The sequence below is a fragment of the Apodemus sylvaticus genome, chromosome 5 (assembly GCF_947179515.1).
Source record: "Apodemus sylvaticus chromosome 5, mApoSyl1.1, whole genome shotgun sequence".
In the NCBI taxonomy this organism is placed as follows: domain Eukaryota; kingdom Metazoa; phylum Chordata; class Mammalia; order Rodentia; family Muridae; genus Apodemus; species Apodemus sylvaticus.
In genome coordinates, this window is record NC_067476.1 from 88753325 (window position 1) to 88773991 (window position 20667).

Sequence of the window (20667 nt, forward strand, 5' to 3'; positions counted from 1 at the left end):
CATGGGCCTGTAAAGGCAGAATCTCCTCAGCTGGAGACTGGAATCTGACCTCAAAGGGGAAGGACATTGAAAAAAAGAAAGAAAGAAAAAATAAAGAAGATTCCTTACATAATTCTCAGATCAGCAGATTTCAGGGGAACTGACTGAAGAGGCTGTGGGTCTCGGGCCCTATGATGACTAAAAGGTTTGTACAGTTCAACTCCTCGGATGGTACATTTCCAACCATGTCCAAAGCATTTAGATGGTAAGCACCGCAGGCCAGAATACCATCCATTTCCCCATCTGCAATCTTGTCTTCAACCACAGCAGACTATTTTTCATATCTTTTTTTGTTAAGTTTCCTAGTGAATTTTGCTTCCAATAAAAATTTCCCAGAATCCTTTTATATGTTCCACCATGCTAATAGAAGTGATCTGTCTCTGGGGCAAGATAGAAGGTTGAGTAACTTATGAGTTATACTGTCATGTTGTCTTTGTTGAACTGAGAGAAGAGGTCCCTCAAGGCCCCCTGAGGATCTGAGTATTTGAGAACTGGTTGTGGAAAGTCTGTGATGTACATGTGGAATGACCCTGAGCTAAGGGGTAGCCCCAGGAGCTCCTGGGGACCCAATGTCAGTGAGTGCTGACCTCACAAGGCCTAGCAGTGCTGTAAGCCAGGCATTCTCTTCCTTCAGCCATTGTGTTATGACAACCTCAAATGTAGAGCCTAAAAAAATAAGTGTTATTAAAGTGCTTCAGGCCATCCCTGGACAACAACTGACTTTAGGGCATGCATGTATTCTGCCTCCTCACAGTTGTCTGAGGTAGTGCTATCCTCACTAAATCGGGAAGCTGAATAAACACATTTTTAAGAAAGATGTTTGAATACAAGGGCAGGCTTTTAAAAACCCAGCCAGCGAACCGTAGAAGAGTGCTGTGTCTGAGTGTTTCTGTGAAAACAGATTTTAAAGAAGCTAAATGCTTGAGAAGACCATTTTAACATCTCCTCTGTGTGTGGCTGGGTGTGCTTCCTGGCCCCTTATGTTACAAGGGATGAGGGATGTCAATCTTTTGTGAAACTTTACTGATCATTGCTCAAAGGGTGAGCAGACAAGAGAAAATATGTTGGTTGATTTTCTTCAAAGGGATCTTCTTTGATTGCCAATTTCAGTAATTTCCTATTACTGTAGTTCATACAATCTAATAATTTTTTTTCTGAGCGTGGACATAAACCTCTTGGATGTAATATGATCTATTTACTTCTCTTTGTGTCTGTTGGTCCCACCTGAGCTTAAGTCCAATGTGAACAGATAACTTTAGTGTGTTTTGACAATGAAGTAGACTAGAGGAAGACAGATAATTCTTGTAGGTTATAACTTAACTTGGGATTTAGATACTTCTCTCCAAAGCCATCCAAAACTTCTACTATGGCTGGACTGTAATACTTTGAGTTAAACTCATTTGTTAATTCTGTTGTGTAAATTTTCATTATTAGCTCTAATCATCAGATTTATTCACTGATTTAAGTCTCTTTTTGGTGGGTCTGTCTGTGTTCCTGTGTGTGTGTGTGTGTGTGTGTGTGTGTGCGTGCTCACCTGTGTGTCATGTGTATTTGGAGGACACATGGTGATATTGCTTTGCTCCGTGACACTCTACATCTTATTGATTGAAGTAGTGCTCTGGGAAGACCACTGTGAAAAGTGAGAAAGGAATTCAATTTTCAAAAAGTTTATGACCAAAACACATTGTATAAAACTTGAAACCTCCAAAGAACTAATAAAAATTAATAAATAAATGTAGCTTATTTTCAAGAAACTTCTGACCTTTGTTTTCAACATTAAAGAGCCAAGTAATCTTGGCTGTTGTTCAAGGAGGAAATGCAGTTCTCTATGAGGAGAATAATCCCCACTGAAAACAATAAAGGCTGGAGCTTCTGAACCACGCACCGATGAGGCTGTTATTTTTGAAAGCTTGCATATTATAACAGCTTAGGAAAAGCTGTCCTGCAAACCTTTGACAAGCCATTTTGCTATTTGAGAGGAAGTAGGGATGCCTTATTTGTTAAGTGTAATGAATGTAGCCCTTTATCTATTGACACATTAAAGAAAATTTGCGATATTGGTATCCAAATATTAGTATTCTGGGTATTATTAAGGATATTTCATGATTTATTTTGGAGAATGAGTTTAGAAAAACTTCAGCTGGATTAGGGAGGTTGTTTCTATCGCTTTACCTGCCCTCTGATCCAAAGTCACAATTTAAATAGCTAAACAGACGAATACAATGAAAGAAAATGACTGTGAACTATCACAGAAAGGGCTGAAAGAGAACAGAGGAGTGTGTTAGTCAAACTGTCATCACTGTGACAAACCCAAGAGCAAACTCAGGAGAAACAGATTGGAGGAGGGAAGATTTATTTAGTTTTGATCTCCGAGGTTTCAGTCCATCGTCTTACGGTTCCTTTACTTTGGGTGTGAGCCAGGTAAAATGTCACGGCAGTCATGGAGTCTGTAGGAGGAAGATAGTCAATTCATGGTGGCCCGGGAGCAGGAGGCAAGTGGGGAAGAGGTAGGGACAAGATATATCTTTCCCAGGCAAATCCCAGTGAGCAATTCTCCCAACTATGTGCTGCCTCCCAATAACAACACCTTATTGTGAATTCATTAAGAGATTAATCCATTGACCAACCCAGTCACTTACCAAAGGCCCATCAGTTGGCAAGCAAGTCTCTAATGTATGAGTCTCTAAGAGACATATTCGTTTCAAATAAAAATGGAGAGCATATCCTGAGGATGAAATGTGAGCTGCCATCGGTATCTGAGATAAGAGATTTGTTCTGTATGCTTTGTATATTATTTGATGCTACCTGCACATAGCTGGAGGTTTTAATTTTAGGAATTCACCCTCGTAATTATTGAATGATCAATGTTCTTCAGAAAAGCTTCTCAGTTTTTCAGAAGAACTGAAATCTTCTGATCTGTAAAGTAGGCTCCAAGAATGATCTAGTATTCAAACACTGATCCTGCCCCTGTGTGACACAGTAGAGGAGGAGAGGATTGGTCAGCAGAAGCAGGGATCCCATGCTGTCACTAAGTCAGGGGGTGAAGTTAGTACAGCCATGTAGTCTTAGAAGGTTTCAGTTTCCCATTCCATAGGAGGAAGGATTCTGATCGCTGAGGTCTCTGCGGGTTTGGCATTCAATTGGCTTGGCCTCAGAGGAGAGGGGGTCAGCAGCACCCTGCTGCCCCTTGATTTTCTTGTTGGAAGCAAAGGAGAGAGCTAGGCCTGCACATCAATTATTAGCACAGATTCTTTCATCTGACCCAGTGACTTGGGGGCCTGAGAAGATGCATACGCACGTCCTAGATGGGCCCGGGCCATGGCTCGTTTATAAAGAGCGGCCTCTACAAAGTCAGCTGTCAAAACAGCAATGATTTGTCTGAGAGGCCTAGGGGTGAAAACGTTCAGATGAAGAGATGCAATGAAGAAGAAATATAGAAGCCTCCCTCGGATAATAAATAGCCACGCTATTAGCTCTGTCTATCGATTCGGAATCTTGCGTTCAAAGCATGGAAACTTCTGAACGAGTAATATTGAACAGCAGAAGCAATTGTCTCCTCTTTCAAACCGACAGTGAGCGCGTCATTTGTGGGATGTGTTCCGCCCTTGTGTACCCACCTGCTCCCTTCCCACTCACTCAGTAGAATTGAGTCTTTCCTTTGCTTCACTTTTACCGCCAAAAAGATCCACCTTGTAACATGTTTTCAAAATCCCATGTAGCTGGGCTGCTGAGGAGGTGACTGGGTTGGTAAAGAGGTCCTCCTGCACAAGCAGGAGGACCTGGTTCAGACCCGCAGCACCCGTGGGAAAGCTGGGGCAACTTGCCGTACCCGTGTAATCTTGTCGTTGAGTGGGAGTACAGAAATGCAGAAGGGACACTAGGGTTTCCTGGTCAGCCATCCCATCACCCTGACTAACTACTGATTTTTGAATTGAATGAGAGACACCTATTCAAAAGAAAACTGTGGTGATCAATGGAGGCAGACAGTAGTTGATGACCTCTGACCCCCCACATGTGCATACACACAACATGGGTCTGCACACATACAAACTTGTATACTTCGCCTTAGCCCCCTACACACACAACACACACACACATACACACACACACCCCACAGATTTAACTGGGTATAGCAGTGTAAGTGTAATCCCAGCACCTGGCAGACTGAAGCAGGAGGAGGGTGTGTTAAAGTCCAACCTGGGTTACATGTTGAGACCCTGTATCAAGAAAACAAAAATTGGATTTAGTTTCTTAATCAGAAATGAATCATAGCTCTCAGGAGGTATATATACATATGTATGTAATTGGTGGCATTATAGAGTAAAATGTAAGTAAGATTTTTAAAACTTTAAGGCCACGTTGAATACAAAATTGAGGTATAAATCTGTTATATCCGGATGATTCCGAGTCAAAGTAGAATTATTCTTTACTTGTTCATTCACTTGATGGATAATTATTGAGACCTTCTGGAAATGCAAATACCTCAAAGTCCAGAGTAAGGTGGAGAGAGTGAGCTTTGGTAGAGAAATTCTTATTCTGTGAACTGGAAGCCCTGGAGTTCAAAGTTCAAGAGATGAGTGGAGAGTGGCTGGTCTGGGCCTGATCCCAGAGAGCCCGCCCACTACCCTAGGGAGTTTGGCTTTTGTTTGGAACCTCAAGGCTCTGAGAGTAAAGGGGGTGCGTGTAATGTGTGTGTGGGAGTATACGTGATCGAACTTGCATGCCGATAGGTCACCCAGCGTGGAACACACTAAACAACGCAGAGCCCTCTTAAGAAGCTGGGGTCAGTTTTGTTAAGGATATCAGGAGGAGATACTAGACTGGTGGTTCTAATTAATGGATCTCCCAGAGTTCCGGAGGCTACAAGCCTAAATTCATGCAGTTTGGCTTCTCCTGTGGGATCTCTCCTTGACTTACAGGTGGCTGTTACTTGCTATGTCCCCAGCCTTCCCCCCCACCCCCTCCCCATGTGTGATTGTACCTTTAGTGTCTACATCCAGTTCTTTTAAGGATGAAGGTCCACTGTGATGTCCTCTTTAAAGTCCTTGCAATATGTTGAGGTTCTCACGGCTAAAGCCTCTTCATGTGAATTTAGGAGGGACAATTTAGCCCATCACAGAAATGAGCTGGAATCTGAGAGAATTTCCTACTGTCTAAAGAGGGTATGGAGTAAGAGGGTAGGGATACATCTGATAAAGGAGGACAGAAAATGAATTGTGAGAAACAGTTCAAGGCAAAGGCAGGATGTACGGACTTCACTTCGAATCTCCAGGAACCGGGACCCTGGCAGAACCAGGAACATTGAACTACGTCCCCCAAGACACCAGAAAACAGTGAGAACAAAAGAAGACAGGGAGGGACCTGACAGAGACCTATAACCTCCATTTCCAGAAATACTGGGCCTAAGGAGACATGACAGACTTTTCTCAAAATATTCTACTGCTGAAGAACATGTGTTGTGTAATTTCGGAAGGGAATCATGGTATCAGAACACAGGGTTGTTCTAAGGAGACCCTAGGAACACGATGCTAGTGGAGCCAGCGTTCATCTGTGGAAGTTTCCTTAGTAACTCTGATTGTGTGCAGTTTCTGCTTGTAAGAAATTGATGCCGGTTGAGAGTGGAGGCAGAGGAACCCTGGGAGAGGAAATAAACGTCATCTCTGTCTTCCATATCTTGTCACTGTTGGCATTGATTAAAATAACCTCCCCCTGTGAGGTCTCCTTGTGAATTTATCCCTGCACTGCTTCATTACAATTTTGAGTTATAAAAGGGAAAAAGTCAATTTTATCGCACCCTAAATTTGACTCAAAGTCACTTCCTGTTCAGGGTGCAAATTATTAAAATTGATGTAGGATGTATGTGCAAGGTAATATCCCCCTTCGTAGGCCTCTCTCTAAATTTCAAGATACTCTGCAGAGTGGATTCAATTTACAGGGTGTGGGGACTCTGAAAAGAAAATAGAATTGTGTATTGATGCCTTCAGAAATATTATTTGATGGCAATAAAATATTCCCTGAAATTCCCTTCAGAGGGGAGAAAATGGAGTTTGTTTTCCGTAATTGCATTTGCTCGCATTTGCTCTCACACTTTCCAATATAAGCCAATTGCAACCTGTGATTTGGTTTTGCTTATTGGCAAAAGTACCATGTAAATTGATCTGTGATGCATTTAAAGAAGATGCTTTGAAAGTTTGGAAATTGAGATGGCTTTTTCTTATTAGATTTGGAGAGTATTAGGGTTCATTTCTATATTTTAGTCTAATGTAATATTAGCCAAATATGTTCTTTTTCAATTTAGTTTTAATCAAGTTCTAGAAGACCATTTTCATCTAGCCCCAGTGGTGCTGTTAAGGCAGAGACTGCATTTCTACTGTCAGCCCTCCTCTCTGGCGTCTGCAGCCCCGCCCCTCTGAAGCCTTGTTCGATGAAGCCCCACAGTCACAGGTCCCAGTTCTATTTAAGCACATAAGAACAGCAGTGATTTCAAAAGGTTTTTTTTTTTTCCTTTCTATTTGCAAGGTTAAAGAGGAGGGAATTTTAAAAGCCACTAAAATAGTTATTTCTCTTAAAAGATATGGCCTTTATGCCTTGTGTTATTTTTATTTAATTTGGTCTTTGCCATGCATAATGATGTAAAATGCAAACACACGGGATTTGCATTTGTTCCCCTAATTATTCAGGAGAATAATTGCCACTTATTTTATAATCATCACTGGGAGGAACACCTTCCTCTCAGTTGCATCTGAAAGCTTTGCAGGGGGAAAAGACCCAATATATTCATTTGCTCATCATAGAGCCTTGTCATAGGCACTTCTGGGTTAATAAAGAAATTTACGGAGCATTGTCTTAACGGCTGGGAAGGAGGTAGGAGACCGGCTGCCCATCCCAGAAGAGGTGCGAGTTGAAACGTAGCAGAGTCACAAGTGTAGTCAGTATCTTTTGTGTGTCAAGTACTGTATTCAGTCTTTGCTGTTTTGGCTCATTTCACATCCACTTTGTAGGGTAGGTCATGTAATTGTCTTTCTCTCCTGGTGGGTAATTTTGAGTCAAATCGCATGGTCTCAAGTTGAGTTTTGAAGGAGACGCGATGGCACTGGACACTTGATCTGGAGTCTGTGTGATTCCAAAGCCTGCTCTCTTTCCTCCATGCCTGGCATTCATGTTCCCCCACCATCTGCAGGCATACACACTGATATAACACTTGACAAGGTCTTCACCAATATGTCTTGGTGCTGTCTCACAAATCCCTGATTTGGATCCATCTTTCTGTAGTGGAAACAGATAGGTTGAAGTGTCTTTAGAACATAGTCCATTCAGGTCAAATTTGGCACATGTTGTTCTAAATTGTTCTAAACAAGCCAAGGCCTTCTCTGTAAGGAAAAGGCTGGAGAAAATTAACAGTGGGATGCACTGTGATTGACTACTGTTGTCCAGACAGATGGTGCTGATGTGATTGAGTCATCTTCAGTCAGACAGAGAGCACTATAGACAGATACCACAATAGCCTCACGTGGAACATTCAGCATGTTGGGTTGGGTGGCAACATAGAGATATTTGAGAACAGGGAGGCATCGGCCATTATGTTTGTTACCTAATGGTGTCTATATATGTGTGAGTGTGGATACTGTGTGTCTATGTGTGTGTGCTCAAGTGCACGCATAGGCGCATGTATATGCATGCACGATGTAAGTTATAGTATAGCACAGTTATGGTTGAGACTGGAATGCATATAAATAAGAAGCTGCTGTGGGGTGACAATAACATCTCTGAGATGTCTTCATGGTCTCTAAAACTAGTGAGCGCTAATGGCCGGCCGCACTCTCATGGTTTTGCATTTCTCTGTTACATCACTCATTGTTGGTGAATTGGTGACAGATCAAGGGGGCATCTTTGGGTGATGGAGTGGACTTTTGTCTTTTTTGTGTGGCACAATGCTTGTACCATCTCTGGAACCTTAGCAGTCTCATTGTGAAGGAGGTAGAAGCAGGTGAAGGGCCTTCTCTGCCGCCTTTGTACGCTCCCCATAAATCCGCAGTGGGCTGCAGGCCTGAGCTCGGCGTTGCTCTGTCCTCCCGGGATTCTGCCTCGGCCCTGACATCATCGTAATCTAGTTTTCTGTGTTTAATATTTCTTAGACTTGGTTTCCCATTGCAAGCATGGAAGAAACCCTAATGCATGAGTTTCAGAGGAGAAGGTAGCAGTCTGAACCTGCTGTGTGCCTCCATCAGCAAGTGAGTATTAATGTGAGAGCTGTCAGGACTTGTGGAAATTAATGGAGCCTGACGGGGGACAGACTGAGGTCAGAGACAGAGCTTGCCCTGACTGAACGGTTCTGGTGGTTTTGCAGCTGAAGCGAGTGAGTGCGAATGCGGAGCCAAGAGGGAGTCCTGGAGGGCTGCGCATTCTCTTAATGCGCAGGCAGTGGGCACCCTGTGCCAACGCCTTTCCTAGGCACAGGAGGTGCCACAGCCAATGGTGGCCTCTGCTTCCTTAGAGCTAAGAGTGCTTTCTTCTTGCTTCAGGTTGGACCAAGCCTTCTTTGCAATCCTCACTGAGGCATCACCAAGTGAGAAACCGAGAAGAAAGGTCCCCTCAGGCAGTCCCTGAGCCTCTTTCCTTCCTAGCCATTCAGGTCATTTTTTCCCCCGCCTTTCATCTTCCTGTAGAATTTTCTGCTTGGTCAATTTTCTGGCTTGAGTTTTTCTTACTCATTCCTCCGTAGAATTGTCTTCAGGACTTTGAACATTTTCTGTGGTTCCCTCTGGAATCACAATATTAAAAATGTAATAATACTTTTAAGCAGGGAAAAGGTCCTCTTCTTATCTGTCTTCTGGGTATCACAGGGTCCCCTTACACTGCTGATATTCTAAAACATCTGTCTCTGCTGCAGGAGGGCTGAAGGTTTCCTGAATCGCAGTCTATCAATGTCTCTTCTTTTGTTTAGAAATGAACCAGTGGTCATTTAGTGTGTTTAGTATTAACTGAACTCTTTGTGATCCTACAAAGTGAGGTTGGTGTCCAGTACACTGGAACCGGTGAGCCTGAAGGCTGTGCGTGTGAGTCACATCTTCCTGAGCACGTGGAAACCAGAGCATGTTCTCCTGGTCTGATCCCGCCTCTAGTTCTTCTCTTCTTGCTACAGAGCGAGTGTTATGTACTGCCGGTCTTATGATGCTGATAGCTTTGGTTCCTTTACACGTTTTCAAAATCTCTAATTCAAAAATCTCTTTCTTTTTTTCTTATGGAAAAAGTGTTTATTTTGAAATTATTTTAATTTAGAAATAGAAAACCTCATAGGAAGGAGGAAAGAAACAAACACCCCAAAGCATGCAGGCAACGTTTTGCTTCATGAGCTTGTCACGCCCTCATTGGTCTCCGTGTAACTAGGCTTTCTTTTATAGATGAAAACGAGAGACAGCCATGTTGGCTTTGGATGCTTTCTTCCTGTGCTGGGTAGGGTTTCTCGGTGGCTTTAGCTGACAAACGTAAGAGATCACAATCGATTAGCCTTATTTACCAGTTTCTTGATTTAAAATATAGGCCATGGGGGGAAGGTGGTTTTGTCATTAGTCACAAACTAATGAGCCATATTGTTGCCCCATTTCCCATAATCCTCACTCAGGAGGAATGGAAAGTGTGAGGCAAACCCATGTGGAAGGCAGATGCGTTGGAAATGTGAATTGTTGGAATACCTTCTATAATGATTTATAGCAGGAAAATGGGCTGCAGTAATATGATACTTAATTTTGAGGCACATTAATTTTTATTGAAGGAGTGGAGCAAGCTATCCTGGGAATCTTATTTACCCAGAACAGAACTTGTATGTAATCATTTAAAAATGATGCACCAGTGCCCCATTTCTGACTGCTCTCTGTTATTTTCTCAGTTACCTCGGATCACAGGATTGTCCCCTCCCTCTCCAGCCCCTAGAGGTCTTTGAGTTTATTACCTTAGACTTCCTGTCTCTTGTCCAAGCTTTGTTCTACTTCTTATATAGCCAACAAATTTCTAAATTCTGGGCCCTTACGTCAAATTGACCTTCCCTTCCTATAGGAGGCTCCCATATTCTCCTGAGAAGTTAGTGGGCAGAAAAAGAATTACACCAGCAGCAGCAGTTGAATTTAGGGAACGTCTTAAGTGATCCAAGATAAATGTTGTCATAGCATGAGGTTGACATTGCCCCTCATGTCTCATGCAAGAGAAGCCCATGACATAGCTGGAGAAGCATCTAGAATGGAGAATTCTGTTTCATGGTACAAATGAAAAAGGACATAAGGATTAGAACTAGCAAATAGATCCCCATGGGTGAGCAAGTGGCACAGGAAGTCTCAACAGAGGAACCTTAGCCAGGCATTGTCAGGGTCTAAGAAATTGGGCTTTGTATGATAAAATTTTAGAATCTAGATTCTAATCCCACTTGTGTTACCAGTGTGAACAGTACCTGCATGGCAAAGAGCAAGATCTCTCTGGAACTTGTTTTCTATATCCATAGAATGAACTTGGGTGAATTTTGTTCTTGGTTTTTGCATTCTAAAATCATTTTTAGATAGCTGTTCTTTCAAATATTATTTTAATTCATATAGCAAATTCAAATTCAAATAACATAGAGCTGTTCTGGTGAACATGGGAACAAGTCCTTCCCCACAACTCTGTGCTTTTCTCCAGAATCTTGCTCTAGCTCTGGGGAGACCTTAGACCAGTATGCCAGGCTGTCTTGGAACACTCTCCTGCCTCTGTGCTGTGTGTGATTAGCTGGAGACAGTTGAGCCTGGGATGCTATGAGCAGGGACTGGTCCCTTTGTTTACTTTACAGTGAGGACTAAGGCCTGCGATATACATAGTTGAAGATATCCACCTTCACTGATGCTACTGATACTTTGCTCTTTGTACAAACCCACAGAAAGGGCACCCACCCTGTAGACTCTAGAAAGAAATCAGAGACATTTCAAGGGCGTAAAAGCTGATAAGAGGAATGGAATCTGGATAGCCTCCGTTTTACTCCTTTGTGAATGAAAGCCCAAGGTATGAGCTCCTAGACCAGAGAAGCAGAGAAGTGGCGTGTTAGGGCAGGGCTAGGATGACCTCTAGGGAAGGCCTGCCTTACCACTGGGCACAAGCTAGCGGTTCCCTAAGCATCCTCTTGTTATCCTGAGACCCAGTGGCCATATTGGTTCTAATAATACTCATATTACTTAAGGGTACTTTGGATCGTTGCCAGATTCTGTTATAGTCTTCAGAGTTTTTGTTTTCATCATTCATTGAGATTCTTTGAGAGTAATGGTTGTGTGTGGCACCAGGGAAGGATCTGATCTAAGAATGAGTAATGGCTCCTTCGATGGCAGCTGGTAGGGGTAGTTTCTAGCAGCAGCAGCAGTGACAGATCAGCTAATAGACATTAGAATGAATAGAGCATCCAAAATTGTTTAGAAGCCTGTTTAATCTTACTGAAGCTTACAATTCATATTATTCATATTACTTATAGGTTATATTACTTTTTTTCTACTTATACTTAAAGAAAGTATAGTTTGAAAGGCATAGGCTGGAAGATAGCTGGCCAGGCCAGATGCCACAGAATAGGCCACTTATTAAAAACTTAAACTTGGAAGAAAATACGACAGAGTTATAGTTTTTTCATAGCCTTGTATGCCAAGCCCAGTTCCTGGAGTCTCAGAAGCTTCTGGAAACCCTTGGAGAAGCTCAGTATCGCTAAGCAAATGTGAATTGTGTACTTACCACTGGGAAGTATTGGACTGAGTTCTTTGCGTCAATCAAGGGCCCACAGGCATGATGCATGTCTTCAGTCAATAGGGGAGATGAGACACAGAAAAAGCTACACTGAACACCAGGGCACCAGGAGTAACCTTGTGTTCGCTGACACACATGTACTTCTAAAGCCGGACATTATGCAGCTGTTGCCATCACTGCCCTGAGAGCAGAGGACATCTGTTCAAAGTCATACAGCTAATGCATAAGGGGTCCTGTGGTGTCCCCACCCTTAACTCTATGCTACTCTGCAGCCCATGTGACACCGGCTTAAAAGTGAGTCTTAAGAGTAGAAATGTGAGAAACGTGGCAAGAGAGCACTATACAATGTCTGAAGGTGAGAGGGGGGTGAGGGAGGACACCATAAGTTAGACAGGGTGCAAAGACATCTGAGGAAGAAGAGAGGGGGGATGCTTGACTCGAGAGAAGGGAGTCTAGTGAGCACAGCATCAGCAACCAAGAGGGTGGATCTTTGTAGACAGTGTTGACGGTTGCTGTGGCCTGCCCAGCCCAGCCCAGCCCAGGAGAGAATTGAGAAGTAGCTTTGCTTTTCCCCTCAGGCAGCTATTAGTGACATCCCGGGAGAGCTTTTGGAGGATTATAAAAACAGGAACCAGAATTCCTCAGGTTGTGTATTATTCAGTATAAAACTATAGTGGCCCATCACACAGAGCCAATGTGGGGCAAGCAGAAGCAGCAGTGGGGGGGAGAGGGACTGGAGAGATGGCTCAGTGGTTAAGAGCACTGACTGCTCTTCTGAAGATCCTGAGTTCAAATCCCAGCAACCACAAGGTGACTCATAACCATCTGTAATGTGATCTGATGCCCTCTTCTGGTGTGTCTGAAGACAGCTACAATATACTTACTTATAATAATAAATAAATCTTAAAAAAAAAAAAAAGAAGAAGCAGTGAGTGAGAGCAAGAAGTTTGGTAGAATTTGCGAGCATTGTTGGATTTTCTGATTTTCCAGGAGAGGGTGGGAAACCCTGAAATCCTGTGTGTGTGTGTGTGTGTGTGTGTATGTGTGATAGCTTCTGTTTTCTAAATGTTAGCTCATCTGTTAAAAGTAAAATTCAGTTAAGAACTAAACTTAGAATTACTGTAGGTTGAATTTTATCATATCTGGACTTCTTCCAGAAGTTTGAGAACAAACCGCTGAAGCATCTTGATCCACTTAGGATCATGTTTGCAGCAGGTATACATACCTGTTTACATGCCAATGGTCACTTGTTCTTACTTAATTGGGATGGGTAAATATAAACTCACAACACAAGAAGATTCCATAAATAAAGAACTGATGGCCCAAGAGAGAAGATCAAAGCAACGTGTTTGTGGGCAGAGGAGGAGTTTAGTTAAGAGTCCAGTTGTTGCCGGGTGGTGGTCGTCCATGTCTTTAATCCCAGCACTTGGGAGGCACAGGCAGTTGCATCTACAAATTGAGTTCAAGGGCAGCCTGGTCTACTAAGTGAGTTCCAAAACAGCAATGGCTACACAGAGAAAACCTGTCTCCAACAACAACAAAAAGACAGCAAACAAATGAAAAAGAGCCCATAGAAGTGTAAGTTGTAACCACGATGGAATGATGGGAAAGTGAAGATCTAGAAGCACAGAGGCCCTTTCTTTCTCCTCCTTAGTCTGTGAGGTTGGCCAGCCTGAGAAATGAAGAGAAACACAGACATGTTTTACGGCGTCTGCTTTGGAGGATAGCAGCGCAGCAGCCAGGAGGGGCAGTTGCCCTTCCTGTCATCACTCCGCAGAGTTACACTCTGTAGCCCAGGTTGGCCTGGAACTGTGTCCCGAGTACTGGCACTGCAGGCCTAAGCTAACACACTTCAGTCATAAATGGGACACAACATGCTATCTCTGCTTATCAATCCACTACTAATTATCTGAAGCTATACTCCCAACTGATGGCTGGGATCCCATATTTCTTCATTGTTTGTTCATTCATTCATTCATTCACTACTTATTTAGCATTGTTGCTATACCTCTGTTGTTTATTCAACAGTGTTCTGACCGTAACATATGTATTTTATTACATGTGTCCATATAACTGTATATATGAACATATTGTATAGTTGTGTGTGTTACGTTATATTACACATATTTTATTACATATATACATGAAAATGCTATAGACCACATTGACATTAACTTTTCAACTATATATTTAAAACAATATACACACTCCTTAACATTTTATGGAGAATTCCTCTTCATTGCACCTAGAATAATCCTGTCTGTCGTTCCCAGGACACACTGTCTAATTCCACTACTTAGTGCTTCAGGTCCCACAGAGCAAGGATTTCTTCTGCGTTAGGAAAGCAGAATTTGGCCTAGCTTTTTATTCCAGTGGGTCGGCCTAGATGGCCTGATCTGAGTAAAATGGATAAAGGCAGGCACCTCTTTGTCTGACAATTGGAAAGTGATGCTATTTGAATACCAAGAGGCTTGAAGCTTGACTGCCGAGCCTTCCAAATTAATCTAGTCTTGTAGAGAAAAAAAAGGAAGGAAGAAAGAAAATGCCATCAAGTAACAGGAGATTTGTCAGCCACCCTGCTTACACTTTTCATATAAAACAGAAAGGTTGGCAGATTATAGATGAAAGGTCAGCTCAGCAGAAAAGAAAATCTGTCAGACAATCTCATAACACAGGTAACCCAGGGCGGAACTTGGAAACTGCGATTGGATTCTCAGAGAGAGGACGAGTCTGTTGGCGGCTTGTAAATATCATCCGCGCTCCTGTGGCTGTTCGTTTCCGTGGCTCCTTCTCTAGCGGAGTCCCTGAAATCTGATTTAAAAGACACAGAGGATGCTTGTTTTCCTGAGGAGGATTTACTTTGCTCGAGTTTCACCTTTTATTTCTTGTTGGTTTGTTTTGAAGAGCCAAAGGGGGTGGGGTGAGTACGTCATTTGCCCAGTGTCTCAGATTCAACTGTTCTGGACCAAAAATCTAAAAGGAGGAAATAGTGAGAAATAGTGCAACAGCAGTGATGAGTTTCCAGTGCACCCAGCATCACCCACAGATAGACAGTCACGGTGTGATGTGAACCGGTAGCCAAGGCCCACTCTGGCCGGACCTGCCTCAGGACACATCGCTGCTCAGAAATGCATTTTCAGCCTGTTCTGACTTGAGGAACCCAGACGAATCTGTGGGTGCTTAATCTAACCACAGTCTGCAACAGCCTCACTCTATCAGCCGGGTGAGTGCTGGGAATCTGAGGCCCTGTTAATCCATCTTTCATCTGTGCGTCAAGTGCAGAATTGTGCGAAATAGCAGTGCCATTCTAAGGCATTTGCAACACACATCACGCTCCTAATTGCCCAACTTGCATAAGCATGCCTTTGAGAGTGGCGTCCTGCTTCTACTGCACTCTTACAGTCCTGCAAATGTCTGAGGCCAGAGGTATGTCACACAGCACTGTGTGCAGTCATCGGGTGTCTCTTGACTCTTGGCCTCAGTGTTTCTGATTCCTTTACTCTACAGAATCATTTTCTACCATTGCTTTCACCTTCTCTCAAGCCTTCCCATTACAGCACACGCTATATATGCGATTTTATTACCCTTAGAAACTCAAAATGAAGAGCTGAAGGAAAATTGCTATGTTATAAAACGTCACCACTGTCTCAGAAAACCACTTGTGCTAGCAGCTGCCTGTGCTTCAGGCTGCTGGCATGGTGGAAACTCTCCAGTGCAGTCTTTATGGATCACTTTGCTGAAATCCAAGTGCCAATGGCAGAAGTTACTACCACTCCCAATAAAAAGTCTCTTCCCACTAAAGCTTCCTTAATTAAATCATCAACTCCGGCTTGCTGGTAAGGATCAATTCTTACAAGAGTATTCTCTTTCCTGCTCAGGGAAACCTTAATTCTTCCCAGAACGGCAGGCAGCATTCATTTTGCACTGGACCCAGGAGTCTCAGCAAGGTGGAATTAGATGTACCTCCATCCCACCCTTATTTTCACCCCAAAATAAAATAAAACAATCAATAGTTCATTGGCGAGATTTGAGGGATGGATAGCAACAGAGCAGGGAAAGGATTAATGTGAGGACAGCGATGGTTGCTCGGTTCTATCTCCCCTTGGAAATTTGGTTCTTATAACATCACAGTGAGTTATTAATATGTATGACCTGTACTTTATTCAAACATTATAAATCTATGCAGGAGTCTGGTGTTTGGGTTTTCCTTTCTAGCTTTCATTCTTCTTCCCAGAATTATCTCATTCCGATCGGGAAACTTTTGCATAAATAGCGCACACCGAGAACTCACATTTCCATAACATAAATATTAAAGGGGGGTTAAGCTCTACAGTTTCTCCTCCCATCCCAATGGGAGGAAAGTTGGCCTTCCAATCACCGGCCCTTAATAATGGTCTGTTTACTCAGAAGCCAAAGGTAAATGTAAGAGTAGACTTGCAGTATGGCATTGTAGGTTCCTTATCTGGACTTAGGGTGCACTGTAGAATGCTTTGTTTGAAGGGTGTACTAAAAACCTAGCACATATGCATGCTGTTAAAAAAATACTTGGTTATCTTGGTTTATTGGGAGTCAGATTGAGTCCAAGCCCTCTCTTTAGGATCATGGTCAATCATTACACAAAACAAAACAAAGATGGTATAATTCTGTATAGAGTCATCACAGTGGCTCTGTAAAATCTAGAAAGAATTGGAGCTGGGAAGCTTGGTGCCTTCTTAGCAGCTATTTAACTCCATATAGCTTCCTATGTCCGTGTTACTTTCATTTTTGGTAACATAAAAGAGTCACCATAAATTTTGGTTTACATGGAAATAGGAAATGTGTGAGTATTTCATTCGGGTGAGCTGTCTGCTAATCGCAGTCTTGGCTGCTGTAGTTTGTGATGGGAAATGAATGTGCTAATTGGTACTTTTTTTTTCCTCTCCTTCTTGTTATTACAGGAAACCTGCCATATGAATATAAAATTGTGATTGCTGGGAATCATGAACTGACATTTGATAAGGAATTCATGGCAGACCTCGTTAAACAGGACTACTACCGTTTCCCCTCTGTGTCCAAATTGAAACCAGAGGACTTTGACAATGTTCAGTCCCTCCTGACAAACAGTATTTACTTGCAAGATTCAGAGGTAACCGTGAAGGGATTCAGGATATACGGTGCACCCTGGTAAGTGCTCATTCAACAGGTTCCCTCTGTTTTTAAGTTGGGGGGGGGGGTAACAAAACAAACAACCATGCTTGGGACTTAGCTGCTTTCCATGAAAATGGATAGGGTGGAAGGAAAGGCTGTTGGCTCACTGGCAACCAAGCACATCATCTGGTCCCACTGTAAATCACAGTATTGGATATGTGCATCACCAAACAGACTTCTTTAGGTGACAAGAATGACACTAAAGCTTTAGTATACATGCATGTAGATTATATGATTGGGGCTCTACATGTATCTGTGCAAACAGAGAGACTTGCCAAAGACTTATCTGTTACTCTTGACAGATTTAGCTACTCTGAATATTCCATGACAGTATTTCCCCTTTCAGTTGTACAGAAGCAGTCATGCATATAGGTCAAGTTTTTTCAAGTCTCTCTATACATCAGACTGACTGGTTCTGTAAGATAGCTTTTGAAATCTAGTCTCAAAGACCTCCCTGATTCTCTTCTCTTAGACAAACCCCAGATATTTGAGATTTGTCTCAAATGAATATAAAGGCTTTCCAGATGAGGCAGATGCTCAGGCAGTTTGGAGGTTGTTGATTGACAGCCCAGTACTAGAAGTCTACAACTGTGCTCCGGAGCACATCCTAGGAGCATCATAGTGGGACTCTGGATCTTGGGCTTCGTTGCCAGGTTTTAAAGGAGTTACCCCCACGTTGCGAAACCTTAGATTTTGTACCTTTAAAATGGTGGAAATAAATAGTGCCTTTTACCTGGTAGTTGAAGGATTTTGTAGGTGGCACATGCAACAGATTTAGAAGAGAGCCTGGTAATTAGCTTACAATAACATTTAAAATTTTCCTGCCCTTGGCTTTACCACCATGATTTTGGCTGGACTTGAGAAAGGTACTTAGCCCAGACCAATGTTTTCATCCCTGAAATGAGAATGCTTGACTGGAGATTATCTGTATCAGACAATTCCAAGATTATCTGTGAGTCTTATCTGTGAGCAGAGAAACTAAACTTTCCCCAACCCTCCTGAAAAAGCCCCCACGACCTTTTGTACAAGCTAAGACAGAGCTGCAAGATGAGCGGCAGAGTGGATTCCCATTGCCTCTTGAATCTTTTTTTCCCTAACTAATTGTAATTCAAAACTTACAGGGGGTGTGAGAAGTACATTTTTGTTGTACTTCAACCTGACAATGACTGTGAGTTCCTCATTAACTACCATAAATTGACACTGTTCTAAGTCCGCTGTTTTATCTGATGTCTAATTTAGTCTTTAATCTGCCTGAAGGATTTAGGCACCAGTGTAATTTTCATTTAACAAGTAAGCAAACTGAGGCACGGAAGGTTAAAGACTGCTTAGGAAACCATAGGCAATGAGTGGTCGCCCTACCTCCCTGCTATTGTGACTCCAGGGAAAATAGTGTGGCCAAGGGGTTAAGTAGCGATGGGAATGCTGGTGGTAGCATGATAGTGGTTATAATTTGCAGGTCTAGTTTAAATTTGACTCTATTAAAATCCATACATTTATTTTTTTATACATGAGAAGATGACAGGAGGTAATAGGATAAATAGCAGACATGAGTCCTGTTCAACGTGATCAGAAAAATGATCTCAGTGTGAAACGGAGTATAGGTATCAGTGGTTCCAGATACGGAGCAGGATGTGAGCTTTTTCCACTTCCAATCCACTTCCAATTATTAATACAATTTAATATTGAGGAATGACCTCTGGTTGTCAGAGAAACTGACATGCTGGTTAAAATCATTTCTTCAACCATGTCTAGTCTTTTTGAACAATCTACCAAAGGCACAGGACATTGGGTTGTTCATGAACAGTCAATGCTTTCAAAGATCCTAGATCGCTAATTTCTGAAACAATGACAGAGAGATAGAAAAAATACCCCCTATGGTTTAAGCTGATCCAAATATGCTTAGGGTAAAACTAGCTAAACAGATTTATAGCTGTGATGTATGAGGTGATGGTTAGGGTCCCAAACTAGACCCTGAAGTATCCCAAGATATGAAAACAAATTGGTAATTGAAATATGGGGCATGGTGGGATATGACCCAATCTAGATGTTTGATTCATGTTGGAGACAAAGTTTATATTAGAACTAGATTACTATCATTTACAATTTTTAAAAATCATTTTTAAAATTTTTATAATGCAGTATTAGAGAAGGTAATTGAAGTCAGAAACTAGGCAAAATTATTGTATCTTGAATTGTTGTCCTGAGATAGTTTCTTATACTGTGTATTGAGATTTAAAAAGAAATAACAACCAAAAACACTTGACCCCTTGTTCCTGCTGAATACTTCTTTACAAAGAAGAGAATCTGTAGGTAGAATTTAAGGCATCTGAAAGAGAGATTTGTTCAATTCTCTGAGGTTATGCTACTTTGGTTTTTGATCAAGAATCAGATACTAGTAAAGGGGAGATTTCAATTTCACCCTATTCTCCTGAGACATCAGTTGTTTGAATGTCACTATGAAAATGTTCTGTTTAAATGGATATTCCTAGGACTACTGAACATTGTCTGAACCTTTCTATGTGGGGAGGTCCATGTGTCCCATTTCTGCCACATAGTCCCTAGGACTTTGGAGGAGTTCATTTGTCTTTGTTTTGTTTGGTTTTGACCTCCCCATTCCTCATCTTCACAGTATCACTTCCCCCCATAACATAAACTTTATGTACTCATAGCATAGCAAAGACCCCAAGCCAAGAGTTAGTATTTGAGAAGTGTAGCTGTTACCATGAGCAATGGAGTATTGGTCTTTTCTGTTAACTCTACTGGAGACTGTACTCCAGGAGTCAGAGGGGTGTGTTCTGGCCCTGGTTCAGCCTCTTCTGATCAGATGATGCTAAATGAAGCCTGTGTCTTCTCAATTTAGCATATGAAACAGAAGAAAAGATGTCTGATCTAGGCTCTTTTATACTTCAACCATATAAATAAATGTTCACCAAAGCTAGAATCTTCAAAGATAATACATATTGGTAGACATGGTTATTTTAATGCTTTACACATTCTTAACCTCTTTTATTATTAAAATTTCACACAGGAACAAAATTTCAGGGTTAAGGTTTTATCATTGTTATTGTACCTCTGAAATTTTCCTGCAGGTAAAAGCCTCCTCAGTAGCCCAATAGATGTTCTAAAATAGTAGAAACTAGTTAATTTTTACTTCTATGACTTCCAACAAATTTTCTAGAGGAAATGGTCAGTTATAAATTGATAATACTGCTAGTGGTTTTTATTCAAAAGCAAAAATCAAAACAAGAACATTTATCCTAGCCATTTCCATCCTGCCATCCATGGGTTTCACAAAAGCAGTTGCCATCAGACCAAGGAAATTGCTTTAGCTCTTGAATTTTAAAAGAATAGAGTGTAGCTGATTTTTTTTTTTTTTAGAAGATGTGCTTAGTGTGCACAAGGCCCTACCGAGGTTTTGTTCTGTAGCATCGCTTTCTCCATAAGAGAAAATAAAGTGATCGTTAGACGGTTTAACTTCAGAAAAAGAATATTCATCTGCCTTCATTGTGTGCTTATAACGTGTCACAGCTGAAAGCTTCCCAAAGACTAGAGAGAGTACTGTTGCTTCCTGGTTTACAAGTTACTGGGAATTTATATACAGAAAATAGCTTGCAACACATCTCAGTATTCCTGTATGTTTCTAACTACAATGTGCCATGCCACTTCCTATATCCCCAATGAAGAGGATTGGGATGT

General features: G+C 41.9%; 1 protein-coding gene across 1 annotated transcript in view; it reads left to right on the forward strand.

Moving 5' to 3' along the window:
- Mpped2 (metallophosphoesterase domain containing 2) overlaps nt 1–20667 on the forward strand; it is a 174722-nt gene that overhangs the window by 73981 nt on the left and 80074 nt on the right. The window contains exon 4 of the mRNA XM_052181388.1: nt 16722–16947. Within this exon, the coding sequence (XP_052037348.1) occupies nt 16722–16947 (226 nt within the window). The remainder of the gene's footprint in view (nt 1–16721; nt 16948–20667) is intronic.